Below are 22,990 nucleotides of genomic sequence, written 5' to 3'. Positions count from 1 at the left end.
CAGAAATAAGTAAGAGTTATTATTAGAATAAACAAAGCAAGGAGAATACCGAAACAGATTTTTGTTCCTAACTCCATTTCCCATAATTCACAGCGGAAATTGTTCGCCTACCGCCTGAACACAAATGTCATCGCGATGATTTTTTACAACATTTAAGAGAATATTTGTCATATTTTCACACGTCACTTCTCTGATAGGAGTGTGTTATACGTTTTTGCTTTATTCATCGGGGAAAACTAAACCACAAACAATCTTTTTCTTAGATTTTTCGTCAGGATTTTTGGTCACTGCATCACGAGGACCATCATGCGGAAAAGTCCCGGGGATCTGATTAGCACCAAAGCACAACAACTAGGTGAACTTCCAGCGGTGTCTCCAGTTGTTAACATTTTTACATCTAAAGACTGAATAGTTTCTGAATAAAAGGCGAAAATGTCGTCGGAGGAATTCGAGAAGCTGCATGAGATCTACAGATCTCTGTATGATGAGCTGAAGTTGATGCCGGAGAGAGCTCTGACATGTCACGGAGGTAAACAGTTCAGTCCGATTGTTTTAAGGGTTAATATTTACCTTAGCCCCGTGAGTTAAAAACTCTGTGTTTGGTGATGACTATTCTGTTAAACTTTTATTGTTTTCACAGAGGAGAGGAAGAGGTTGGTGAGAACCTTCGATGAGAGGCAGGGGGAGGCTGAGGAAGTGGTGAGCTTATTTTTAAGTCGCTGCTAAAGCTAAGATCTCACGATACAATACGATATCTCGATACATGGGCCACGATACTTTGCAACGCTAGATAACTACATTAGAAACACTGGAGCCAAGAATTTCTGCTTCATTGTTTTAGAGATAGAGCTATCAGCATTCACTTGTAAATACCATGTAAGTTAGGTACAAAATAAACACTTTTTTCAAAATTGCGTTAATCACAAGCTGTTTTGATCTTTTGGGCAAACCATGGTGACGCTACCATAGCTGGTCCTGTTCTCACAGTGATGTAAAATATACCCACCATTCCTCTTTGAATGTTTCATTTCACAGTAAAACCTCACAGACAGCTCCATGGACAAGTCATAAGTCATCTGCAAATTATATTATTAAACATTTACCTTTTTAACAGTTTCCTTTAGCGAGTTACTTTTTCCATGGTTAAGTTGATAGTACAATATTCAGTCTACCTATAAAAGCAGGAATGTATCTGAACATGAAGTCAATCACCCCTTTGTACAAAACAGCAGAAAAATCTAAAAGTGTATTTAATGCATAAAAGTGAAATTTAAAAATGCAAAACAAAGGATGCAATTACTCAGGATTAACTATAGAAATTCTGAAATTGATTGCAATTAAAACATTGAATTCCTTGACAGTTCTTGTGACAAGTAATTTGCAATTTCTGATATCAAAAACTGACCTTTTTAAACAATCCATTAAACTGTTTTTGTTGACTTCCCCATCTGTAGCAAGTTCTTTTTTCCTGTGGTTAAGCTGAGGTTGTTGCTGTCAGTCTATCAGAATTTGTTTTTACAGTAAAATAGGTTTTTTTTTTTCTTTTTTTTGCCTGAACAGAAATAAAGACCTTCGACCATATAGAGTAGAAAGTAGAAGTAAAGTAAAAGCACATCATAGAGGAGTCAGTTGAGACTATTACTTGGCTTGATTGTTCAACTTGAATGGGTTCCTTAAACAGAGAAAGCAACAAAATGGTAACTCCTAAAAGGTCTAAAAGCTGTCACATAAACCAGGGATCACTGGGTTTCACTGAGTCATTTTGTACATGCACTCCCGCATAATTCTTAATGTCAAACAGCTTTCTTAGCCTTTTTAATGAGGTGTTATCTTCCTGTTGTTTTCTGTATGTACGTTGTCGTCACTCCTAGTGCAAAACTAATTTTCACTTGTAGGAGAATCTGAATCTGAAAGTGTAAAATGCTGTCACACTACCCGGGGATCACTGCACATTATTGAGTCATTTTGTACATGCACTCCTGCATATTTCTTAATGTATGACAGTGTTAAACAGTGTTTTTGACAGAATAAGCATTTTGAAGCTTTATTCTTTGTCCGATTCATGGTTTCAGAGCAGGCAGGTGTGGCAGTGCTGCTCTTAAATGATCAGTTTCAAAGACAACATCAAAAAATATATTAAACATGCAATAAAAAATTGTTTTATCTTGGTTAACTGTCAAAATGTAGGGAAAAACAATAATTTGATAACCCCAATTTGAAGACAGGTTTTTACAAATAAACTAAATATGCAACTATTTAAATTAAATTAATTTTCCCATATTTAATAATCAGTTGTATCAAAGTATAAGCTAAGGAGCTGTAGTTTTAACGCTGATACTCTACTGCAGGTGTAGCTCATGCTATCTTTTATTAATTGCCAAAGTAGACATACTGCATACATATTACCAATACAGAAGTATCTAAATGTAATTGTCTACTGTACATCGGGTGTGCCTTATGCCATATGTGAGTTTCAAGTTCATTTGCTAAACAACAGTGTATGGTACCAAATCACAAAAATAAAACAAATCTATAATGACATTTTTAATTTTTTCTTAAGGATTTCAACGCTTAAAGGTTACATGACGGTTGTCAACACCTCGACAGGCTTAATTTTTTTTGCATTATACTAAACATAGCTAGAACTGCTCTCATTCTCTGGAGTCATTTATTGACAAAGTTCTTCTCTGCCTGCAGTTACAAGGAATGGAAGAGGAGCTGCGAGCGGCACCTCCCTCCCACAGAAACGCTATGAACATAAAGCTACGCATGTACCGCAGAGATCTGGGCAAGCTGCAGAGAGACATGAAAATCTCTGCTCCGGGCTCTGGTTCTTCTTCAATGCCAGTGGGAGGAAGCCATCAGGGCATCTATTCATCACAAAACCAGCAGAGTGTGAGTGCGGGGCGCTGCATGTCTTAGCTTTGGATTTTGTTTCTTACAGGATGTGTTTTTACTCTGATCAAGCAGAGACATTTTCACTGGACTATGAAGCACCCATTTTATTATACAGAAGTATTTCAGGAGTTTAAAAAAAACTTGAGTGCCCTGATTAACACAAAATAACAAAGCCTACTGAATTTAAATAAAGGAGATATAATGTTTTCTTTGGTCTTTTTTTAACAGTTAGATCTGTTTACCCTTGATTTGTTCTCCTACCCTTACAGACACACCTGCAGTCCCAGAGGGCCTTGCTGCTTCAGGGCACAGAGGCTCTGAACAACGCAAGCCAGAGCATCGAACGAAGTCAGCGCATTGCCAATGAGACGGAGCAGATCGGCACCGACATCATCGAGGAGCTGGGAGAGCAGAGAGAGCAGCTGGACCGAACCAGAAACAGAGTGAGCTGGGAAGCATTTTCATGAACACACATGCACAGAGCCAGAGTGTGGCACTGCTAAGCACAAGAATTAGACTTTCTCTAACTGCATGTTAACATAATGTGTGTGACTGCAGCCATACTCTGAGCCATAGTTTAAATCCCACACTACGTCCCTCTGTTTTCCTCCAGAAAAGTCCCAGCAACTATTTGGCTTGCAGAAAGGATAAGGCCTGTGTCCACAGCAGGCACTTTTAGTGCTGATAGTGCTCATAACCTCAGTTTCAGATCAGAATAAACAGCCTTTATTGGCAACAGTCCACATTGGTTACAGACCTCATAAAAATACACAAATACACATGATCCATAACTCGTGTGGATTCCATCCTAAAAGACTGGCTGTGAGATATGAAGGACAATCCCAACAGTCCATAATATTCAGTATGTGTGGCAGCAAATGAGGTAGTAGGATTGCCACAATCCTCTGGTTGAGCTGTGGATGTCCCAAGGGCCCAAAAAACACCGTCAGTCTTTGGGCGTATTACCAGGGTGAAAAGATCCAAACAAAAGAGATACCGTCAAGCTTGACTGGCCACCCTTCTCTCTTCTTCAGACCCAGGTTGTGACACACCGGGCCCTGCAGTGACATGCGCTCTTTGACTGTCTTTTGTTTGTTTCTCTAGTTGGTGAACACTGGAGAAAACCTCAGTAAAAGTCGAAAAATTCTCCGTTCCATGGCCCGGCGGTAAGTGCTCCCCCGAAGACAATTATTGCCCCAGTGGGCAAAAACTGATCATCTATATTACTGTTTTTTGCTAGGATTTTTCTCCTTTTGTTTCTTGTAGGCTGGTGACAAACAAGCTGCTGTTAGCGGTTATCATTTTAATGGAGTTAGCCATCCTAGGAGCTGTGGTTTACCTGAAGTTCTTCCGATGATGAGCAAACTCTCTACAGACTCTACATCTGTCTCCTCTGACCATTTACGAGCAATAATGATGTTCTTCTGTGCAAATAATCACAATGAGACACTCTTCTATCTTAAGAAGGATTCTGTCCATGATTCATTCGATTAAGAGTGACAAATGTGGAAGCTGTTTACGGACCAAATCTACAACATCTCCATGGATGGACCGTGAGCTGAGATTTGCACTGTTTTATCAAACTTTTAATACCAAGGATGCCCTGCAGGATTGTTCTGGCTGCTACAGAAACCCAGAGATGATTCTGCACCAGGATTTATGAAAGCCTGAGTACTAATGCCCATGTTTTGAGATCCTGGGGTTGTCCTAATATCCCATAATCTTCAGTACCTAGTTTAAAATGGTACTGCTTCAGCTATTTGAAGGATCCATTTTGACAAGTATAGATGTTTTTAAGAAACTACTTCTAGTTCATAAGAGAGGTGGGTAAAGGTCCATCTAAAATCCCAAGCAAACTCTTGCACACTGCATGAATTGAACAGATTTGTGCAATCAGACTTTGTGTTGGATTTTGGTTGTATTTTACCCAATAATGAGTGCCAAGGACTTTTACTTTGATATGAAGAAGGCCTCAGTGAATCCTATAACAGTTACTGATCTGACCTGGATTTGGTGGTTCTTTATGGTTAAGGATACTCTACCAGTACCTCGAAAAACAATAGTTTTATGCATTTACCTTTTCTATCTGTAACTACAGTATGTGATGAGATGGCACCAGCTGAATCTTTTCTGCTTTGATTTCATGTCAAATATCCAAATGGTTGTAGAGATTCTGAGAGTAAAGGCAAAATTCCTCTGAGCTGTGAATGTGAAACTAGGGGGAGCTCTTAAGTCCAGTTCATACCAAAGTATTCATGATGCAACAAGACTGTTTTTGCAAGGGACAAATGCAGCATGGATCAGGTTTTGTCTGGTATTTAGTTTGTCAAGTTGCCAGCCACTCATTCTAAAAGCCACGGCGTGTCATGTTTCAACAGCCAATCAGCACTCTGCATCAGTGGTTATTGCTCACTTGTTGCCAAGAAGCACAGCGGGATCATGAGCCATTCCCCAGTGAAATACAGTCTGGCTTGAGTAGTGTGTCCTCTGCTTTTAAGAGGTGACACAAACTCCTCTAAAACCAATCTGGGAATGACTGGGATAAATTGTTTGAAGCTCCCTGGGTTTCTGTTAAAGCACCCAATGGCAGCCTTTTTTAAATGTTTTTAATAAACTTTCAGAAGACAAAGAAGAACATAACAAATGGCTCACACATTCAAATTCATGAAGGCGAAAGGCTTAGAATTCATGTCCCAAACAGAAATAGGACTGTCAGCATTAATCTGTTAATAAAGGTCCATAATTAGAGTATTAATAGTTGTTAATCATTAATCACTTTATTGTCCTTTATTCATACATAGGAAAGGTCCCATCCATGGGTGCATGGATGGATAAATGAATAAATAAATGAATGGATGCTTCCTTGGATGTATGCATGGATGCATAGATGATGGATGCATCCATGAATGGATGGATACATGGATTGGTTGATAGAAGGATGGATGCTTCCTTGGATGGTTGGATGCATGGATAAATGATAGAATGAATGGATTGTTGGGTGGATGGGTGCATAGATTGATTCTTGGATTGATGAATGGATGGATAGATGAATGAATGGATGGCTGCTGAACAAGTGGATGCATAGATTGATTCTTCAATGATGCATGGATGGATGCATGAATTGAATGATAGAAGGATGGATGCTTCCTTGGACGGTTGGATGCATTGATGTCAGCCCAATAGAATAGACTTTCAAGCACAGAAAGTTTGTGTTTTGTGATGTTTCTGCTTTTTAACAAAAGCAGAATTACAACTGCAGCAAGCAGCACACTATCACTGTCATTCATATAGCGCACTACAAGCTATCTGCAGGCTGGAAAACCAGGAGAAAAAACTGAAGCACAGAGCATGGTCTCCTCTTGTAGCTGTGGTGTGAATTGACTTCTAAAATGTTGAAGACTGGCCTGATACAAGTAGTTGCAAGTTCACACTTGTTGCAGATCTTTGGTCTGAACTGGGCTTTATTAATTGCAATGTTCTTAACAGTTATTAATATTGTCAAATCACTGTATTATACAGAATTTCTGTTTGAAGAAGGCTCAAATATTCTTTATTTAACAGTCTACATTAAATCTAATCTTTAACCTCAGCTTGCATGTTATCTCTGTGTATTCTCTGGGACTATGCCAAGAAGTCCAAAGGTGAAGAAAAACATCCGCTGCTGAACTGACATCACCAGTGAGTAACAGGCTGAAATCTCACACCAGCGTTGGGACCAGGTTAGTGCTGGGTAAACAACATCTGTTACTACGGAATTAATTCTCAACTAATAGACGATAAGGTTATTTTTTACTAGCGTGTTCTTGAAGGGGCACATCTGTCACAATGTTTTTCCTTCACTTAGATATCACGCCTTCCTGGTGTGATGTCAACTACAAAAATATGTTAGTCGAGGTGTTTGTGTGGCTGAGGTGGAGGGCGGGGATGGGCGGTGGCATTGAGTAACACATTTGAATCAACTGGTGTTTGGCAGAAACATTACCTGAGAATACTTAATTACATAACACCTTTTTCCTCAGTATTTACAAAGGATAAACTCTAAGGTTGTGGAGTTTTGTGTCATGTGCTTTTAAATATAATCTATCCACCCACAACAAATCAAGATAGTTAAAGATTTTGCTGTTATTTGGTAATTTAAAGCAAGATGTGGAATCACAATGTTCCTCAAAGTTTAATGAAAGCTTTATGATATAAAGCGTTCACATTCTGTGTAGACATTCATAGTCCCCCAAGGATGCATCATGATTATTAAGTACCAGGTTTTTCATGCAGCATCTGCTTGATATTGACATTCATGGTTTCAGTGACTTTTATGGCATTGCCAGATTACTGTGGAATTTTCCACCAATATTCATGATCCACAGAGGATGTACCACAACAACTAACGATTCCCTTACTTTTCATCAATCATCGTTTTGATGTTAACTTTTGTGATATTAGTAAAATATTCCAACAGGTACAGTGTGGTTTTCTGCAGTTCCTCAAAAAGTCTTTGTTAGCTAATAATGAAATTTTAAAAGACAATCATGGTCCTCAGATGATGTACCATGACAACTAACGATACTTAACTTTTCATTTGGCATCACTTTAATGTTAACATTTGTTTTTAAATGAAATACATGGACAAGTATCTCTAGAATGTTTTGTTGGATAACCTTGAATTAAAGTGATTCATGGTCGCCAGAGGCTGTACCACAATGACTAGCGAATAACTTAGTCCTCATTTGGTGCCTCTTTTGATGCTGAATAATACATTTTAAAAAGTTTGTTGATAACTGTTGTTGATTGCTATGAAATTTTATGGGTTTACATGTTCCCTAGAGGATGTACCATGAAAATTACTTTTTCCCCCTAACCCTTTTAAAAACATTTTTTTAAGCTTTGCTTTGATGTTGACTTTCACGGTTTTAGTGAAGTATTTAAACAAGTGTCTCAAAAATACTTTGCTAGATAATAATTACATTTTCCAAAAGTCTGTCATGGTTCTGAGGGGATATACCACTGATTCCTTATATTTTCATGAGGCATGTTAGGATTTATGTTTTAAGTAAAATAAAAAGACAAGCATCTCAAGAACTTTAAGTTAAATAACTGTGAAATATTAACACAGTGATTCATGATCACCAGAGGCTGCGTATGACAATGAATAATGAACACCTAATTTTTTAACTTGGATGTAGACATTAGGGAATTTCGTGAAATATTTTTTTAAAAGTGTCCTTAGCAGAGTTTGCTGGATTGCAGTAAAATTTCCACAGATGCTTATGATCACCAGAGGATGAACCGTGATGACTTATTATTTTGTAACTCCTCATTTAGCATCACTTTGATGTTAATATATGTGGTTTCAGTGAAATTATAGTACAATAATTATTTGTTAAAATGCAAGGACATTTCCTACAGACATTCATGGTCCCCAGAGGACGTACTGTGAGAACTTATTATTACCAATTCTTCTTTTCACATCACTCTAATGTTACCATCTGTGGCTTTCTTGACATGTTTTACAAGTATCTGAAGAACTCAACTAAATTTAAATTTTTTTTTTAGACAATTATGGTGCCCAGAGGCTGTGCCACAATAGCTATTCCTGAACTCTTCATTACACATTATTTTAATTAATTGATATTCAAGCGACATATTTTCAAATGTATTTCAAGAACTTTTTTACAAATTACCACTAAATTGTAGTCCAGGCATTCATGGTCCCCAGAGGATGCACTGTGGTGACTGATTTAGGGATTTAGGTAGATATTTCAACAAGTATCTCAATAAATTTTTGCTAGATTGCTGTGAAAATTTCCACAGATATTCTTGATCCCCAGAGGATGTATTATGAATAATATGCCCCTGACTTTTCTTTTAGCTTCATTTTGATATAATCGTCTGATGTATTTGTCAAATTTAATTTAATAATTATCTTCATTACTATTAATTAAAATGCATTTTCTACAGACATTCATGGTCCCCAGAGGATGTTTAATGACATATTCCCAGCTAGTCATTTAGTATCACTATGATGGTACAATCTGTGGTTTAATTTGAAGTGTTGGAAACTTCTTTCCTAAGTATTTTTGTTAGTAGTCGGTTTGTTCACAACTTCAACCTGAACTAAAAATAACTAATTAATTCTCATAGTCCCCAGAGGATGTATCCTTAGGACTATGATGATCCTAATCTTAAAAAGTCCACCAGCTACTGGAAGGATACATAAAAATGCTCTACACCTAATAAGCTATGACTATTTATGTTACTGCTATGTTATTTTTTTACTTGTTGATAAAAGTAAATTTATATGCAGTTTAACAGCAATCAAACATGGACATTCTTGTTTATAACTGAAATAATTTGGTAATTTAACTTCACAATAGATATAGATAAGGAGGAAAAAAGGCAACTGTACACAGTGATGAAAAATGTAATCACATTTATGGAAGACCAAAATATAAACTCTCTGTTACAGGAGAAAAGTCATTCAGTGGTCACATCAAGTCAAGCATAGACCAAGCATCAAACCAGTTCAAACTTCAATATTCTAATAATTATTATTATTACTCTAATTCTTTCTTATTCCCAGCCTTTAAAACCAAGATGGACGTTAAAGCTTCTCAAGCTAATTAAAACATGTTAGTAAATATTTCTACACACATAAAGTCTATTACATGTACTTGTGAAAATACAAAAAACCTAAAGGAAATACAGTAACTACAGTACACCTGGTCCAAAAGTGCAAACGCGTCATTACTTGTTTTAGTAACTGGCACAGCCACAGAACGAGAGTCCACGCAAAACTGTGGACCTCAGACAAAGTCAGACTGGGTTCATCATACCTCTAAGGCAGGCTCATTTCCTTGTAAACCAAATGCAAAATAAATATGTGGCAGCTGTGGTGTCTAACACATAATGTCATGCCTACAGCAGCAAAAGAAGTATGTGTTCATTAATGATACTTCCTGAAATGAGAGGAGTGATTTGTCAATTGTACTCAAGGCTTTTTTTCAGTAGTATTAATACTTACATTTCTAATTGAGTCTGAAAAGCCCTTCTACAGTTTCATGAATTCCAACAGTTTTCATTAAATACAGCATCAAACAGCAAAGAGAAAAAGACAAAAAACTTCAACTACTATTAGATTCAGTCTTTGCAGTATTGAATTAAAGTGGAGGAATGCTCAGGGATGAAAAAGTCCATAGCTTTGCTTCCTGTTTTTCAGAGACGAAGCTGCTCTGTGTCTTCCTTCACAGCAGGAATCTCATCCATGGATGGATGAGCTCCTTCTCTCGTCTGTCCCAGAGAGGACGCGATGACGTCCACCGCTAGAGAGGCGGTGGCCTCTACGGCTTCGGGCTTTGCTCCCAGTGCAGGGTTTACTTCCACCAGGTCGATGACGGACAGCAAACCTGCAAATTAACGTATAAAAAGTGAGATATAAAGACAACATAACATAAAGGCTCTTTAAGGACAGGGTATTTAAGATTCTGGGACCCTGATTGTTTTGTTCTACCTGTGTTGTTGATCTCCTCTGTGATGTAGATTCCCTCCCTGTAGGTCAAACCTCCGTTCACTGGCGTTCCTGTGGCCGGAGCCAGAGACGGGTCAAACGCATCGATGTCAAAACTCAAGTGGATTGGTCTCTGCTTTCTGTACAAGAAGGTAAAATGCAAATTCACTAAATATTTCAACCTCAAAATGATTTGTAGTCATCTTAAAAATTATCCTATAGTCATGCTAAGCTTTACGGACCTTGCCAGGAGACTGTCAAGAGTGACTTCCATGACCCTTTGGATGCCGAGTCTGTCGATATCTCTCATGGTGAAATACTGGATGCCCAGATTCTTCAGGATGTGGCTGAAACAAACAAACAAATATGTTTTAAAATGTGACTGCACTGGGGTAATTTTCAATTCATATCAGCTCAATATGATTTTAAAAAAGTTAGTTTGAACTTACTGCTCTCCGGGGTCGACATCCCGCAGTCCAATGTACACAAGATCTCTTGATTTGAGGAAGGGCTTCGTCCAGGAGAACCCGGGTATATCTGGCATCTGTGGAGATAATTAAATATAAAATTGAATAATTTGATACAAATTAAATATGTGGCCCATACTTCTAACATCTGATTTGGTTAAAGGTTATTGTTCATACAGTCAAAGTAACCAAACAGATTTTGTTTATTCTTTCCTGCAGTTCAAACAATATTAGCACATTAGTGAAAAGGTCACGGTAGTCATTTTATACTTTTAACAAACATCTGTATACAGTGTTGACTAAATACAGTGGACTAAATGCTGTTGTCCTCAAAGTGGGCAGCCCGGGTTCAGGCTCCTTTCCCACATGTCATTCCCCACTCTGCCTCAGTCCTACTTCCAGCTTAACCCCTTGATTTAAGGCATCCCACTGTCCTTTGAAACAGAGTTACAAGGGCCAGTAGTGAAATTTTCCCCTTCAAAATGGAACGACCTTTCAGGGTAGTAGCTGTAACCTTTGATCAGGGATTCATCAAGAAGAGCTTTGAATATTTTTGCTCTGTCATTTTGGTCTGAGCTACTGAGTCATCTTAAGCTTAATAGTTGTGTTAGTTTAGGAGATTTTAAAGCTAGAATAGGAGAACATTTGACCAGTGTATGCACGTTTTCCTACTGAATGATGCAACCTTGTTATGTCCTATTTGTACGCAACTGATTGTGCTGCTGCCTGGGCTAGGACTCTCCAGTAAAAGAGATATTTGCATTAATTTTTAAATAAATAAAAAGTTAATGATCCATCATCAAATGGGACCACAATAACGTACCTTATTGTTTAAAATGCATGCATGAGGCCAAAAGGAGCACAATGCATTGAAACAGAATTAAATTATGTTATAAGATTGTTGTCCCAGTTTTCAAATCTTACAGATGATTGGAAGGGCATTCTGGGAGATTTCCAAGAACACTCAGTTTTGAGTGAGCCTCTAGGAAATCTCAGTTTAAAGGTCCATCCAGCCCTAGCACTCCACCTGATCCCTGCATTTCAACAAAAATTGGGACACCCTACCCCGAGCCGTGCAAAACATAGGGGTAGGACCAGGGCTTGACTTGCACCTGCCAACCAGCCCAACAGGTGGATTTCAGCTGTGGCTGGTAGTGCAGTGACTCCCATCACCATCATCATTTTCTAACTGGGATTTGCTATTAGTGCCAGTGTTTGTGAGCACTTATAGTGGTGGATGCATTTTGCAATAAGGCTGTTTTCCACATAATGAGGTATTTTTTTCCCACAATATTTGCAAAATCCTATATCTGTGCCCCCTTTATGATAAACCACAAATTTTGTTGGGAAAATAGTTTAAAGTACAATGTTCATTTACATTTCAAAAGATTGCAGATCCAGTTCAAGTAAGTTTTAGCATGCCACAGTCTTTCTTTATCATATAAAATGTTATTTCAAATAAGGGCAGAGTTTTTGTTAAGCCCTTGGTAGGACTGTGTCTCTTCCTGCAGAATCACTGTCTCTGATGAAAAAGTCATCTCTGCTTTTCAGATGAACACTTGCATTCTGCCTCAAAGCACCTGAAATGGACACTTTTTATTTTTAACTATGCCTTAAATATCTCCTCACCTTGTCCTGCAGCTCTTTGAGCATAAACGCCACTGGCTGTCCGTGGAGATTTCCTGATGGAGAAGTCATGGGTGTGTTTATATCTGCATGAGCATCGACCCAGATGAGGCACAGGTCAGGACACTGCTGGGCGTGGCCTCCCACTGATCCGATAGCCAGGCTGGGAGGGGAGGGGGCAGATTTATTAATATCAGGTGTAAACAGCAGATAGATTAAGACGCTCAGGGTGTCCTTAAAGGGCAAAAACACCACAAACATGAGCTGTAAACTGATATTCTGAAGCTATGGGACAGCTAATGATCAAGCTGTGTGATAGGTTTTTACGTAAGGTCTTTTTTTAGTGTTGCATGTCTTACCTGTGATCTCCTCCCAGCATGACGAGCGTGTGTCCTGCTCCGACAGCTCTGCTCACAGCTCCAGACAGCTTCTTATTGGCTGCTCCAACGGTGCGAGGAGACTGGACATTAATGTAGGACTCGTCCTTCTCCAGGTATTGGAAGTTTAGGTCACCAAAATCATGGACAGTGTAGTCTGAGAAACAAAGGAAGAAACTAACATTAAACCAAGAACTTTTTATATTTTTATATGAAGTGAAAAAGTTAGAGAAATGCAATCTGTTTTAATTTGTTCTTTAAATATGCAGGTGGAATTTTTATTCGGAGGTAAAATGGTTTACTTTTGTGTATTGATAGTTTTGCATGTGCACAGAGAAGTTTTAAAACTAAATGACAGGCATTCAGCAGCAATACAGCTGTCAATCTGAAAAAAGTCCATAAAATAAGGAGAAAAAGCCAGAAAGACTCTTGACAAAGCTGATAGGCACCAGGAAAAGCTTTCAGTGCCACTCTTTGCTCTTGAAGAAATTTTGTCAATTTCTGATAAAACCACTACTCTAGCCACATCCACGTTTGTACAAAAGCAGTGTTACTCAACCCTGCTCAACCAAAGAGCCATGTCATTGAAAAATAAATTTGCAAGAGCCACAATTTAAGTGGTGAAAAGTGGCAATTAAAATAAGTTAATGGTGGCAAACGTGGTCAAAAAGTGGTAAACACCCAGAGAAAAGTGGCGCAAAGGGCAGAAAGTGGCAGAACTGGCTGGGAAGTAACCAAAGAATAAGTTAAAGGTGGCAAAAATAGTCGGAAAGTGGCAAAAATCAGAAAAAAGGTAGGAAAAATGGGCAAGAAATGGCATTTAATTGCAAAAGACAGCTTACATGGGAAAAAAGTGGTAAACATAAGCAAAAAGGGGCAAACACTCAGGGAAAAGTGGCAAAAAATGGGTGAGAAGTAGCAAAAAAGAGAGTTACAGATGGCAAAAAATGGTCCAAAAGTGGCAAAAACCCGTCAAAAAACTAGTGAAAGGTGAATTGAATGGGCAAAAAAAAAAAAAAAGGTGGAGAAACGGGAATCAAGTGGCATTCAACTGCAAAAGGCAGCTTAAATTGGTGAGAAGTGGCAAAAGCAGGCAAAAAGGGGCAAACAATTGCAAAAAACAGGATGAAAGTGTCCAAAATGGGTGAAAAGTGACAAAAAGAAGTGGCAAAAATGGGCTAAAAGCAGGAAACATTGGGAGCAAAATAGCAAAAATGGGTAAGAAGTGGGAAAAAATGAGTCACAGGTTGCAAAAATGGTCCAAAAGTGGCAAAACCGTGCCAAAAAATGAGTGAAAAGTGACTTAAATGGGCAAAAATCAGCAAAAAGGTTGGAAAATTGGCTAAAAACATCAAAGAGTAGCAAAATGGGAAATCGGTGGTGTTTAATTGCAAAAGGCAGCTTAAATGGGCGAAAAGTGGCAAATTTAGACATAAAACAGCCACAAATAATCACAAAAGAGCCACATGGGGCTCCGTTGAGTATCACTGTACGACAGACCCTCCCTCCCTGTGTTCATCCTTATCTCACTCAGGGCAGGTGAAGCAGCGAGAAGTTGTTGTTTACCTTGTTACTGTATTGAATAGTGAAGTGTGCCTCCTTGAGAATAAAGTAATAAGTGCTTTGAGTTAGTTTCTGTGTTGAATATCCTTCATGTGAAGAAATAAAGAATCAGTGCGTTAGCGATTAGCGTCCACGATTAGCGTGCTAGCAGTAAGCATCCATGATTAGCATGCTAGCCAAAAGAAGAACAAGTAAACGCATTTATGTCACCTTTATGTTTTCTTAAAGTGAAGTAGAATTAAAGAATTAAACTCCAGAAGGAAACTTCTAAAGAGTGTTAACTACACACCCCTACCAACACTCATCATTGCAAAGTCAGCTACCACCTCTTTCTCTTCAGAAGATGCTGATTGGTCAGGTCATTTTCTAGCTGGGAACAAGCTTATCAGCTTAAAGCTTTGTAAGAGGGATCTGATAGCAGACACAGAATTCATCCAATCCATGGACTTTGACCTCACAAGGTTGGGTGCAATAACACTTTTATATCATTTTGATGCAGTCAGATGATGCTCAAGCAAAATATTTCCTGCTTTAGATTTAGATTAACTGGTGCTAAAGCCACTGCAGTCGTGATGTAAGCACATACTGTACATTTGTTTTTGCAAGATGGATCTACCTGATGACAGACATGGACTCGGGCCAAACCATCTGCTTTGCAGGGTTAAAAGTGTGCAGGAGTTTGCCTGCAATTCTTCATGGACTCATTTCTCTTCTACACACCTGTCCTATCAATGGATGTAGTTTTTTATAAAGCTCTGGTACTTTTTGAAGCTGTGGATACATAAAATACCTGGGAATTAATCATTTTAAACATGGACTATCAAAAAGAACCAAAGCTTTGAGGACCTTAGAACAAACAAAGGGTTTTTCAGTTACAAGGTTATCCTAAAGTCAGACACTGACTGCATTAGTCTTAATATTAGTCTTAATATAGGTGCTGTTTCTCCTACCAGAAATAGTTGGCCCAGGTCAGGGGATCTTCGGCTGAAAAATATTTTAAAGAGGTTATATAATTGAAGATAGCTTGGTCCTAACAGCTCCACAGCATGACAAAACATGCTTGTGTGCAGCTTTCAGTGTGAGGAAGCTGAGTCATTTAATGCCAGTGGAACATTAGTGACGGAGCACTTTCCACTTGTCCCCTTTCCCACGTCAGCTCAGGTTTCAGTCGCTGCGCTTCACTCCATGCTCGCTGGGCTGCAGAAGCAAAGGCTGAAAAAAATTCCTGCATGGTCTGGGGCATGTACTGAGAAGTAAACAAGTGACACGAGCCACCTTATTGGGGGTCCATCTGGGAATGTGAGGTGTCAGTGTAGTGTTACTCTGCTGATCTGAGGGAAGCAGAGAGGTTCATTACCATTCGTAGACAGGACAGGAATAGCCCTTGTCTTGATGCAATCATTTGCATCTATTGCATGACAATTCAAATGCTCTGTTTAAGCTGCAAAGAGCAGCAGGTTCTGCCTCTGCAGTAAATTTACACATTACAACTGTTACTGTTAGTGTTAATTTCACTGGAGCTGAACCTCTAAGATGACTGATTTGATTTTATGACAATTATATTTTTATTAAAGGGACATTTTGTGCCAGTTAAGAGTGCATGGACTCCCAGACGGGTCAGTGTTCGGTTAAGTAAGGTTTCAGTTTCAGGTTCAGCTGGTGACATGGAAGACAGATCTGTTTACACTGCTGCCAAATTGATATCAAGCCGCCAGGAAAACGGTGAGGAAGAGGTGGCAAGAGTACATTTATGAACCTTTCAAATCTTTCAACGAACACGCAGGTAATATGGAATCACATGCCTGCAGGCTGTTTTGGTATTTGGGAAATTTAACCCTTTAAAGTACATTTAAAAGAACATCAGATTTATGGAATCTAAACTTTCAAAACTATATATATTTCATGACAGTTCTGTTGGAAAAGAAATAACCCAATACAAAGTGCTGATGACTTCTATTTTAGTTATGTTGGTATCAAAAATGGTATTGATATCATTAGATTTTTTCTAGGATCATATCCCAGTTTAAAATCCTGGCATCATGACAACCCTGCACTCCATTATTTAAAATATTGTATGGATTTGGGTGTATTCATGTCTGTTTACAGACAAAAATTTACACTCTTCATACCAAATAAATTACCAATATGGCTTGCTACACGGTCTTGGCAGCAACACCCAAGAATGCAACAGAGAGAAGTTGCAAAGAAGTCCTACTGGCACTGCTGGCCATCAGTCAACGTCCAGGCCCCACAAGAGTACGGTAAAATCGGAAGGACCAAGGACTGAAAGACTCCTTCTGACTTTTGTCGGCATGTTAAGATACCGGGAACGCCACACAGTCTTGCTCAGCGAATACATCGCCCCATCTTCTGTAATTCGATCTCTTTTCAAACTAACCAGACAAGCTTCTGCTCCTCACTTAGATTAAAGTGAGAGCTATTTTGGTGGGAGGGTTTAGTTTGATCCCACTCTTCTTGTGGGGAGTGAAAATCATGTTAGAAATGAAATCTCATTGAATTTCCCAGCACTATCAGCTTCTGTGGATTTAATCAAAAGGCTGACATCCCTTAGGCTTCATCCAGAATAAATCAGATTAATGACAGTAGGACTCATGCCAGTATATTTAAAATATGTCAGTGTTACGGGATACTATCAAGTCCCAGCGGTAGAAAAACAAGCCGTACCTGTGTCAGAACAGCTGATGTTTTAGAGCAGCTCACCTGGCTGATTACATAAAACCTGGGAATGTTTACTTGGCAACAACAGCTACATCGGTTATGAGTTGTCACAACTTGATAATCTCTGTGGGATAGGCATGCAGGAAGCTTCTATCATCACCTCATATTACATGTACAAGAGGAGTAACTGTATGTTATCATGACCTGATATTCCTGTAATGTCTGTGGTATGTTCTCTATGAGTACAGCAGCCTTACCGTTAGACATATGATGGCCTAGTTTTCCGTCTGCCTGGCTTCAGCTTTCAGCCCATAGCCCTCTAATCATCTGTTACTCATGGTTTATTATTGTGTTGTCAGTGTTTCTATTTATTAATATTTAACTGCATACTTCTAGGTGAGTTTTGCATCAATATTCTGCTGCAAGTTGGTTCAGAGCGTTTAACAAAGGACTTATATGTGTTCGCTTACATCCACCATATCCATATACTTTTCTATTACCCTGATTTTTGAAACAGCAGTAAATGGTCTTTATTCGGTCTGCACTGTAGAAAAGGATTGTCCGGGTATCAAAATTTTGGAAGTCTTACAGCACACCCTTACGACACAGAAAGCAAATAAGCACCAGTGACAAAAGTGTGTTTACAGTGATTGCTAGCAGTTTCCCAACTGCCCACTAGTGATGCACCATGTAGTAACAAGAAGCAGCTCCCTGTGGCGTGATGTTTTTGCCCTGTCCCTATTTTCCTATCTTTTACCTGCCATGAGATAGGCAAGGAATAAAGAAAGAGGGAGATGACAAGGTATCAGGAGTGTCTGACTGGATGATTTTCTTTTACTTTCTTCACTTCCTCTCTTGTTAGCTTGTTTTACAAAGTAAAGATAGTGCTGCATTATTAATATCCATATACATGTAGGAATTGTAATGCTAACTTGTGTCAACATAGAAGCAAAACTGTTCGTTTCACAGCTGTCAGAGGTTTGACAAAAAAGCCCCACACCTCCATTTATTTGCATTTGAAATAAAAAGCACCACATGTGGTACTATTTACAAGGGGAGCCTGAAATTTACAGGGCAAAGAATTAAACTTCTAATGGATGCAGTGTGGATATCTGTTGCACCCTTATTGATTTTTTTTTTTTTTCTGAAAGTATGGTATGTCAATCCCACCACCAGGGGGTCCTTAGTAAAAACAACATGATCAAACAAGCACGGTTTAGCTCAGCACATCGCCTTTGTTTATGTTTTGAATTGAGGGCTCTGGTCATTAAAACTGAACTCAATACAGTGTATTTGCTTAACAGTTAAACAATGTTTTGGTTTCACTGGCGAATTTCTGAGTTAATTAATTCTGAGTTTAGTACACCCACACCAGAATCCTCTCTCCTAGGATGGGAAAGGCAATGTTCAATTCATTTGTCTACATTAGTGTGTAGCTTTGTATCCTATTAACTCCAACATTACTGAAAATATGGAAGAGTTCACTTAAAACGCATTATTATGTAATCGTCTCAGCCTTTAGTCTGTGGACGCTGGTTATAGTGAAATCTACTCTTCTTTGGCCCTTAATATGATAATGATCCTTACTACCTGACAGAGCAAAAGATAACTGACCGTGTTATGTAATTTTTTTTAGTGCAAGGCTGTTATCCTTTGCTGCAGCTTCTTAAAAAATGTGTGGGTAAATTAGGAGTATACCCTCCTCTCCTAGTTCCATTAAGTCTGTATTGCAGAAAGACTTTGAGCACACTACAGTGACTTTTTAATGATCTTAGGCTGTGTTTATTTAACAGTTACAGTTAGGCTTTCTTTACTTTACGCCTGACTTGACAGCTGCTGTAGTTTATTCCTCTATCTCCTCCTCCCTCTTCACCGAATCTCTTTTGTTACTCTTTGCCACGAAATCCAAACACAAGACGACCTCATTGACCTGCCTGCTAAAATAAAAGCAGGACTCTTTCCCCTTAAGGTGTCTCCTTTCAGGTCCACAGCAGCACCACTGACGTGGGAGGTCACGGGTGACACGACATGAATGAATAATACAGAGGGGCTGTAACACATGGGGGTTTGTCTGCGGTGACGACAGAGTGGAAATAATTTAGCCTCCGTTTCCTGTAGCTTTCCGAGCATGTGCTGAGAATGGCTAAAGCAGACATGTGGCTGCGCAGGAAGAAAAAGAGACATAGCCTGCAATGTTTAGGTGTAGCCTCTACAGCCTGCTTCTTCTAACCAGTCCGTGTTGTTTCTAAAGGGGACTAAATGTACTTTGGAGGTATTCCTGCCCTTGTAAGATACCGCTTTAGGAGCGAGGGGAATGAATAAAGCACTAAAAAGAGCTGGTAGGCGCCATTATAACATCCTTTTGGTAAATTAGCCCGCAACAGTATTTTAAAACCATACTTTATCGATACATTAGGGCTCATTATCGTTTATCTCGACTACAACGATTGCTGAAATACATAAACGGCACGTTATTGGTGTTGTTTAACTAAGATTATATTGATTATATTGTTTAAAGTTTAATACTCTGTTTTATCCCAGCAACAATCACATACTTTAAATGATATTCCCAACGTCTGTCTTAACGGAAACTGAAACAAGGTTAAGTTTGAAGTAGCTAATATTACATAATGACGGTATTTCCACTTGCCTTTAGCTTTCCATGTCCGTTTGCATAGTTTATCGCGTTATATCGCGATACTTGCGGTGCAAACTCTAAGCTGAATAATTTCTAGCGAGTTTCTTGCCATTTCTTTGTGTTTTATTGCATTTATCGTCTAAATATTAATATGATAGTTATAAATATAATATCTTTACAGTTTTATTGACTGGGAAACCAAATAAATGTGCTGAGTGTGTTTCAAGTCGTCATTTTTTGCATTATTACTGTATTTTTCAACATGCTTTATGAACTGAATAACTTCAGTTATTTTGCATCCATGACAACAATTTTATCTCTTAAATATATTAATTAATCTTCCGTATCCTATAAATTTAATACAGTAAGTATTGTGACGATATCCCATCCCTTTAGTGGTTGGAAACTGCATAAAGTTTTGCTGTTATTTGGTAGTCGCCATTATTTCACCATGACGGTAACTCCAACCTGCTGTGGCTGGGAAACTGACTCAAATTAGACTTTCTAATGGCTTTTAAATCCACATTTATGTGTTTTCTAAGTTGTTTTATAGTATTTAGAGACGTAGATAAGGACTTATAGCACGTTTCAACTGTTATATATTTGCGCTCACGCTTGCCGGTAAGAATGCATTAAACTACACACTGTGCGTTATTTATTACGATAAAAGCATATGATCTTGATTAATAATCATTCCATATACATGAATAGCCGTGACAGTTTCAGACAAAGGCTGCTTAGAGGATTTATTGAAACTGGACTTAAGAGGAGACCAGTTTGTTCCCTAAACCATGCGTGCTGGATGAGCCTCTCCAAGGCTCCATGGATGCTAGTATTTACGGTCTCCTTCCTGGTGATGTAACAGGCTGGCGGAAACCCGGAGATGAGAACTATAAGCTATATCTGTCTAAACGCGGCCCAGCAGAACCTGCAGGTGACACCCATCCGCTGTTACATAACACAGCGGCACCGGCTGATAGATACCCCGGCCCCGCTGCAGCACCTACCTAAAGCGGCGAGCCTCTCCATGAGCCCCGCGTCTCTGATGGCTTTGGGACCATGTTCCACTCCTCTTCTTTTCTGTCAGAACATTAAAAGGCAGGAGTTAATCCAGGACTAAAGGCGCTGCTCTTGGTTGTGGAGTCTAAAAGCTTTATTCTTACCTGTCCTCTTGAGAAAGGAGCTCCCAGAACTGCCACGGAGTGAGTTCTGCATTGTTGGTGAGTGGGGCTCAGTTGAGTTCTGAGCAGACGAAATAAAGGTCCTCTTAGAGGCATTTTCCTCTTTTTCCAGACAAGTCAAAACAGCTCAGGAAGATGAGTACAGGCAGGCTGATGAAAGCAGTATGAAGTGTTGCGCTGGTGAATGCTGACTGTAGCCGCGTTGGTGCAGGGGGCCGGTCTTATTCATCCTTAATCTCCTTAATATTCATGAGCTGCTGAATGACTCACTGAGATTTAGTCTAGGGATGATCACACCCTCATTTATTCAGTGAGGCATAAAGTTAGGAGATAGTTCCCATATCAACACCTACTCTGAGGGCTCATTTAAGAGTTATTAACTGTATTACAAGATGTACATAAATAGTGACGTAAACTTGAATGACACACCTTTACAGAAGCCAATGGGAAATGCCTAAATGAGAGGGTTCGCTCGGTGGGCGTGTCCTGAGTGCTGATGTAGGGCAGCAGCAGTTTGAAATGTTTGTTGTGAAGCCCACACTGCAGTCTGGTCTAAGGTGGAAATTTCCAGAGGCGCAGCCAAGCGGGAATGATAGGCTTGTTTACATTTTAGCGTTTGGCCCCGGCTGTTTGTTCACACGTGTCACTACACATCACAGCACAACAGATCACATTTCAGGTCAAGATGTAAACATAGCTTTAAACATTTCACTTTCATATAGATTCTAAAGTGCTTCATCAGATGGCTGCATGTGTCCCTTTTATTTTATTTCATTAAAGATTTCAACGTTTATTTTCACTCTTTATATATATATATATATATATATATTTTTTTTTTTTTTTCTTTTTTAAGAAATACCAAAATCAAAGAAGGAGCACACAGACAAATGTCATGTAGAAATTTGAAATTTTAAGTGAGAATTTAGAGATTTAAAGTATGTTAGATTTAAATTTAGAATTCTGGAAAAAGCCTGATTTTTAAAATTTATATCAGAATTCTGAGAGTTAGAGTCAAAATTTTTATACCTAACTCAGTCTTTTGAAATTTAATATCAGATTTATTTTTTAGATTTAAGTAAAATATTTAGATTAAAGTCTGAATTCTCAGAAAAAGTGAGAATTTTAACAAAAATGTTCGAATTTTCAGATTTAAAGTCAGAAATTTTTGGATTTAACTCAGAATTCTTAGAATTAAAGTTGGGATTTTCACATCTGCTACAGAATTTAGTAAACAAGGACAATGCAATCATGTAAAAGTACCAGAAAAAATTACTTGGTTAATGCTGCTGATATGCAGATAGAGTTAGTTTTCTTTTCACATTGCATTATATTATTATAGGCCTAACTGAAGAAGTGGTTTGTAAGTACACTATACCATTTACTATTTTTGACTCATTTAGGAATGGATGGTGGGCAACTTTCATATACCTCACCTTCAGACGTTAAAGTTAGTCCTTTAATGTAGGTTAAGATATACTTAGTGAACAGGCTCACATTGTTAGTTAATGGCTGACAAACCCAAAATAATTTGGGGTCTTGGTCAGCCCTGGCTACCACTGGCCCTGCCTCTTGAATGCTATTGGTACTGCTATTCACCACTTTAATCAATAAGAGCATTATAAATCAAGATATTGCTATTATTTGTTCGCTGGTATGTTACCATTGACAGTGTTGTCTCGATTTAGTTACGAGAAAACATCAATAAATTCCTGTCAAGATGTTTGTTTACAGAATTAGCATGGAAGCAACACCTTCTGCTGAAACTAAGAAGTACAGCACAGCCAAGCACAGGCTTCATGTTCTAGTGCAGGCCATATTTCATTTTTGTTTCAGAGTATGGACAACTGCTCTGACACAACAACGTAGCCTATTTTATAAGGTCATCTGTTTTGCATGCAGGACAACTACAATGGCAAAGGATTAAAAAAATGTATCTATTTGAACAGTTATAAGCTTTTACTTTTGTAATTTTAGTTGAAATATTATTATTATTAATAATAATAATAGTAATAATAATAATAATAATAGATAACTGGTGCTCTTAAAGATATAATTTGCTG

General features: G+C 38.5%; 2 protein-coding genes across 2 annotated transcripts; one reads left to right on the top strand and one right to left on the bottom strand.

Moving 5' to 3' along the window:
• The first annotated feature begins 314 nt into the window (after positions 1-314).
• vti1b (vesicle transport through interaction with t-SNAREs 1B) lies at positions 315-6,487 on the top strand. The gene is made up of 6 exons (XM_041811913.1): positions 315-529; positions 641-699; positions 2,698-2,895; positions 3,168-3,341; positions 4,003-4,064; positions 4,165-6,487. Exons 1-6 carry the CDS (start codon positions 433-435, stop codon positions 4,253-4,255), a joined length of 681 nt encoding a protein of 226 aa, XP_041667847.1. The 5' UTR covers positions 315-432; the 3' UTR covers positions 4,256-6,487.
• Positions 6,488-9,310: 2,823 nt separating this feature from the next.
• On the bottom strand, positions 9,311-21,143 carry arg2 (arginase 2). The gene is made up of 8 exons (XM_041813065.1): positions 20,913-21,143; positions 20,757-20,829; positions 12,852-13,026; positions 12,496-12,655; positions 10,849-10,943; positions 10,642-10,746; positions 10,403-10,539; positions 9,311-10,298 (listed from the first exon to the last, which is right to left on the bottom strand). The coding sequence occupies exons 1-8, from the start codon at positions 21,024-21,026 to the stop codon at positions 10,108-10,110; spliced, it is 1,050 nt and encodes a 349-aa protein (XP_041668999.1). The 5' UTR covers positions 21,027-21,143; the 3' UTR covers positions 9,311-10,107.
• Between the last annotated feature and the right edge of the window lie 1,847 nt (positions 21,144-22,990).

The sequence above is a fragment of the Cheilinus undulatus genome, linkage group 18 (genome assembly GCF_018320785.1).
Source record: "Cheilinus undulatus linkage group 18, ASM1832078v1, whole genome shotgun sequence".
NCBI lineage: Eukaryota > Metazoa > Chordata > Actinopteri > Labriformes > Labridae > Cheilinus > Cheilinus undulatus.
Note: the sequence above shows the minus strand (reverse complement) of the source record. Positions and strands in the feature narration are given on the sequence as shown.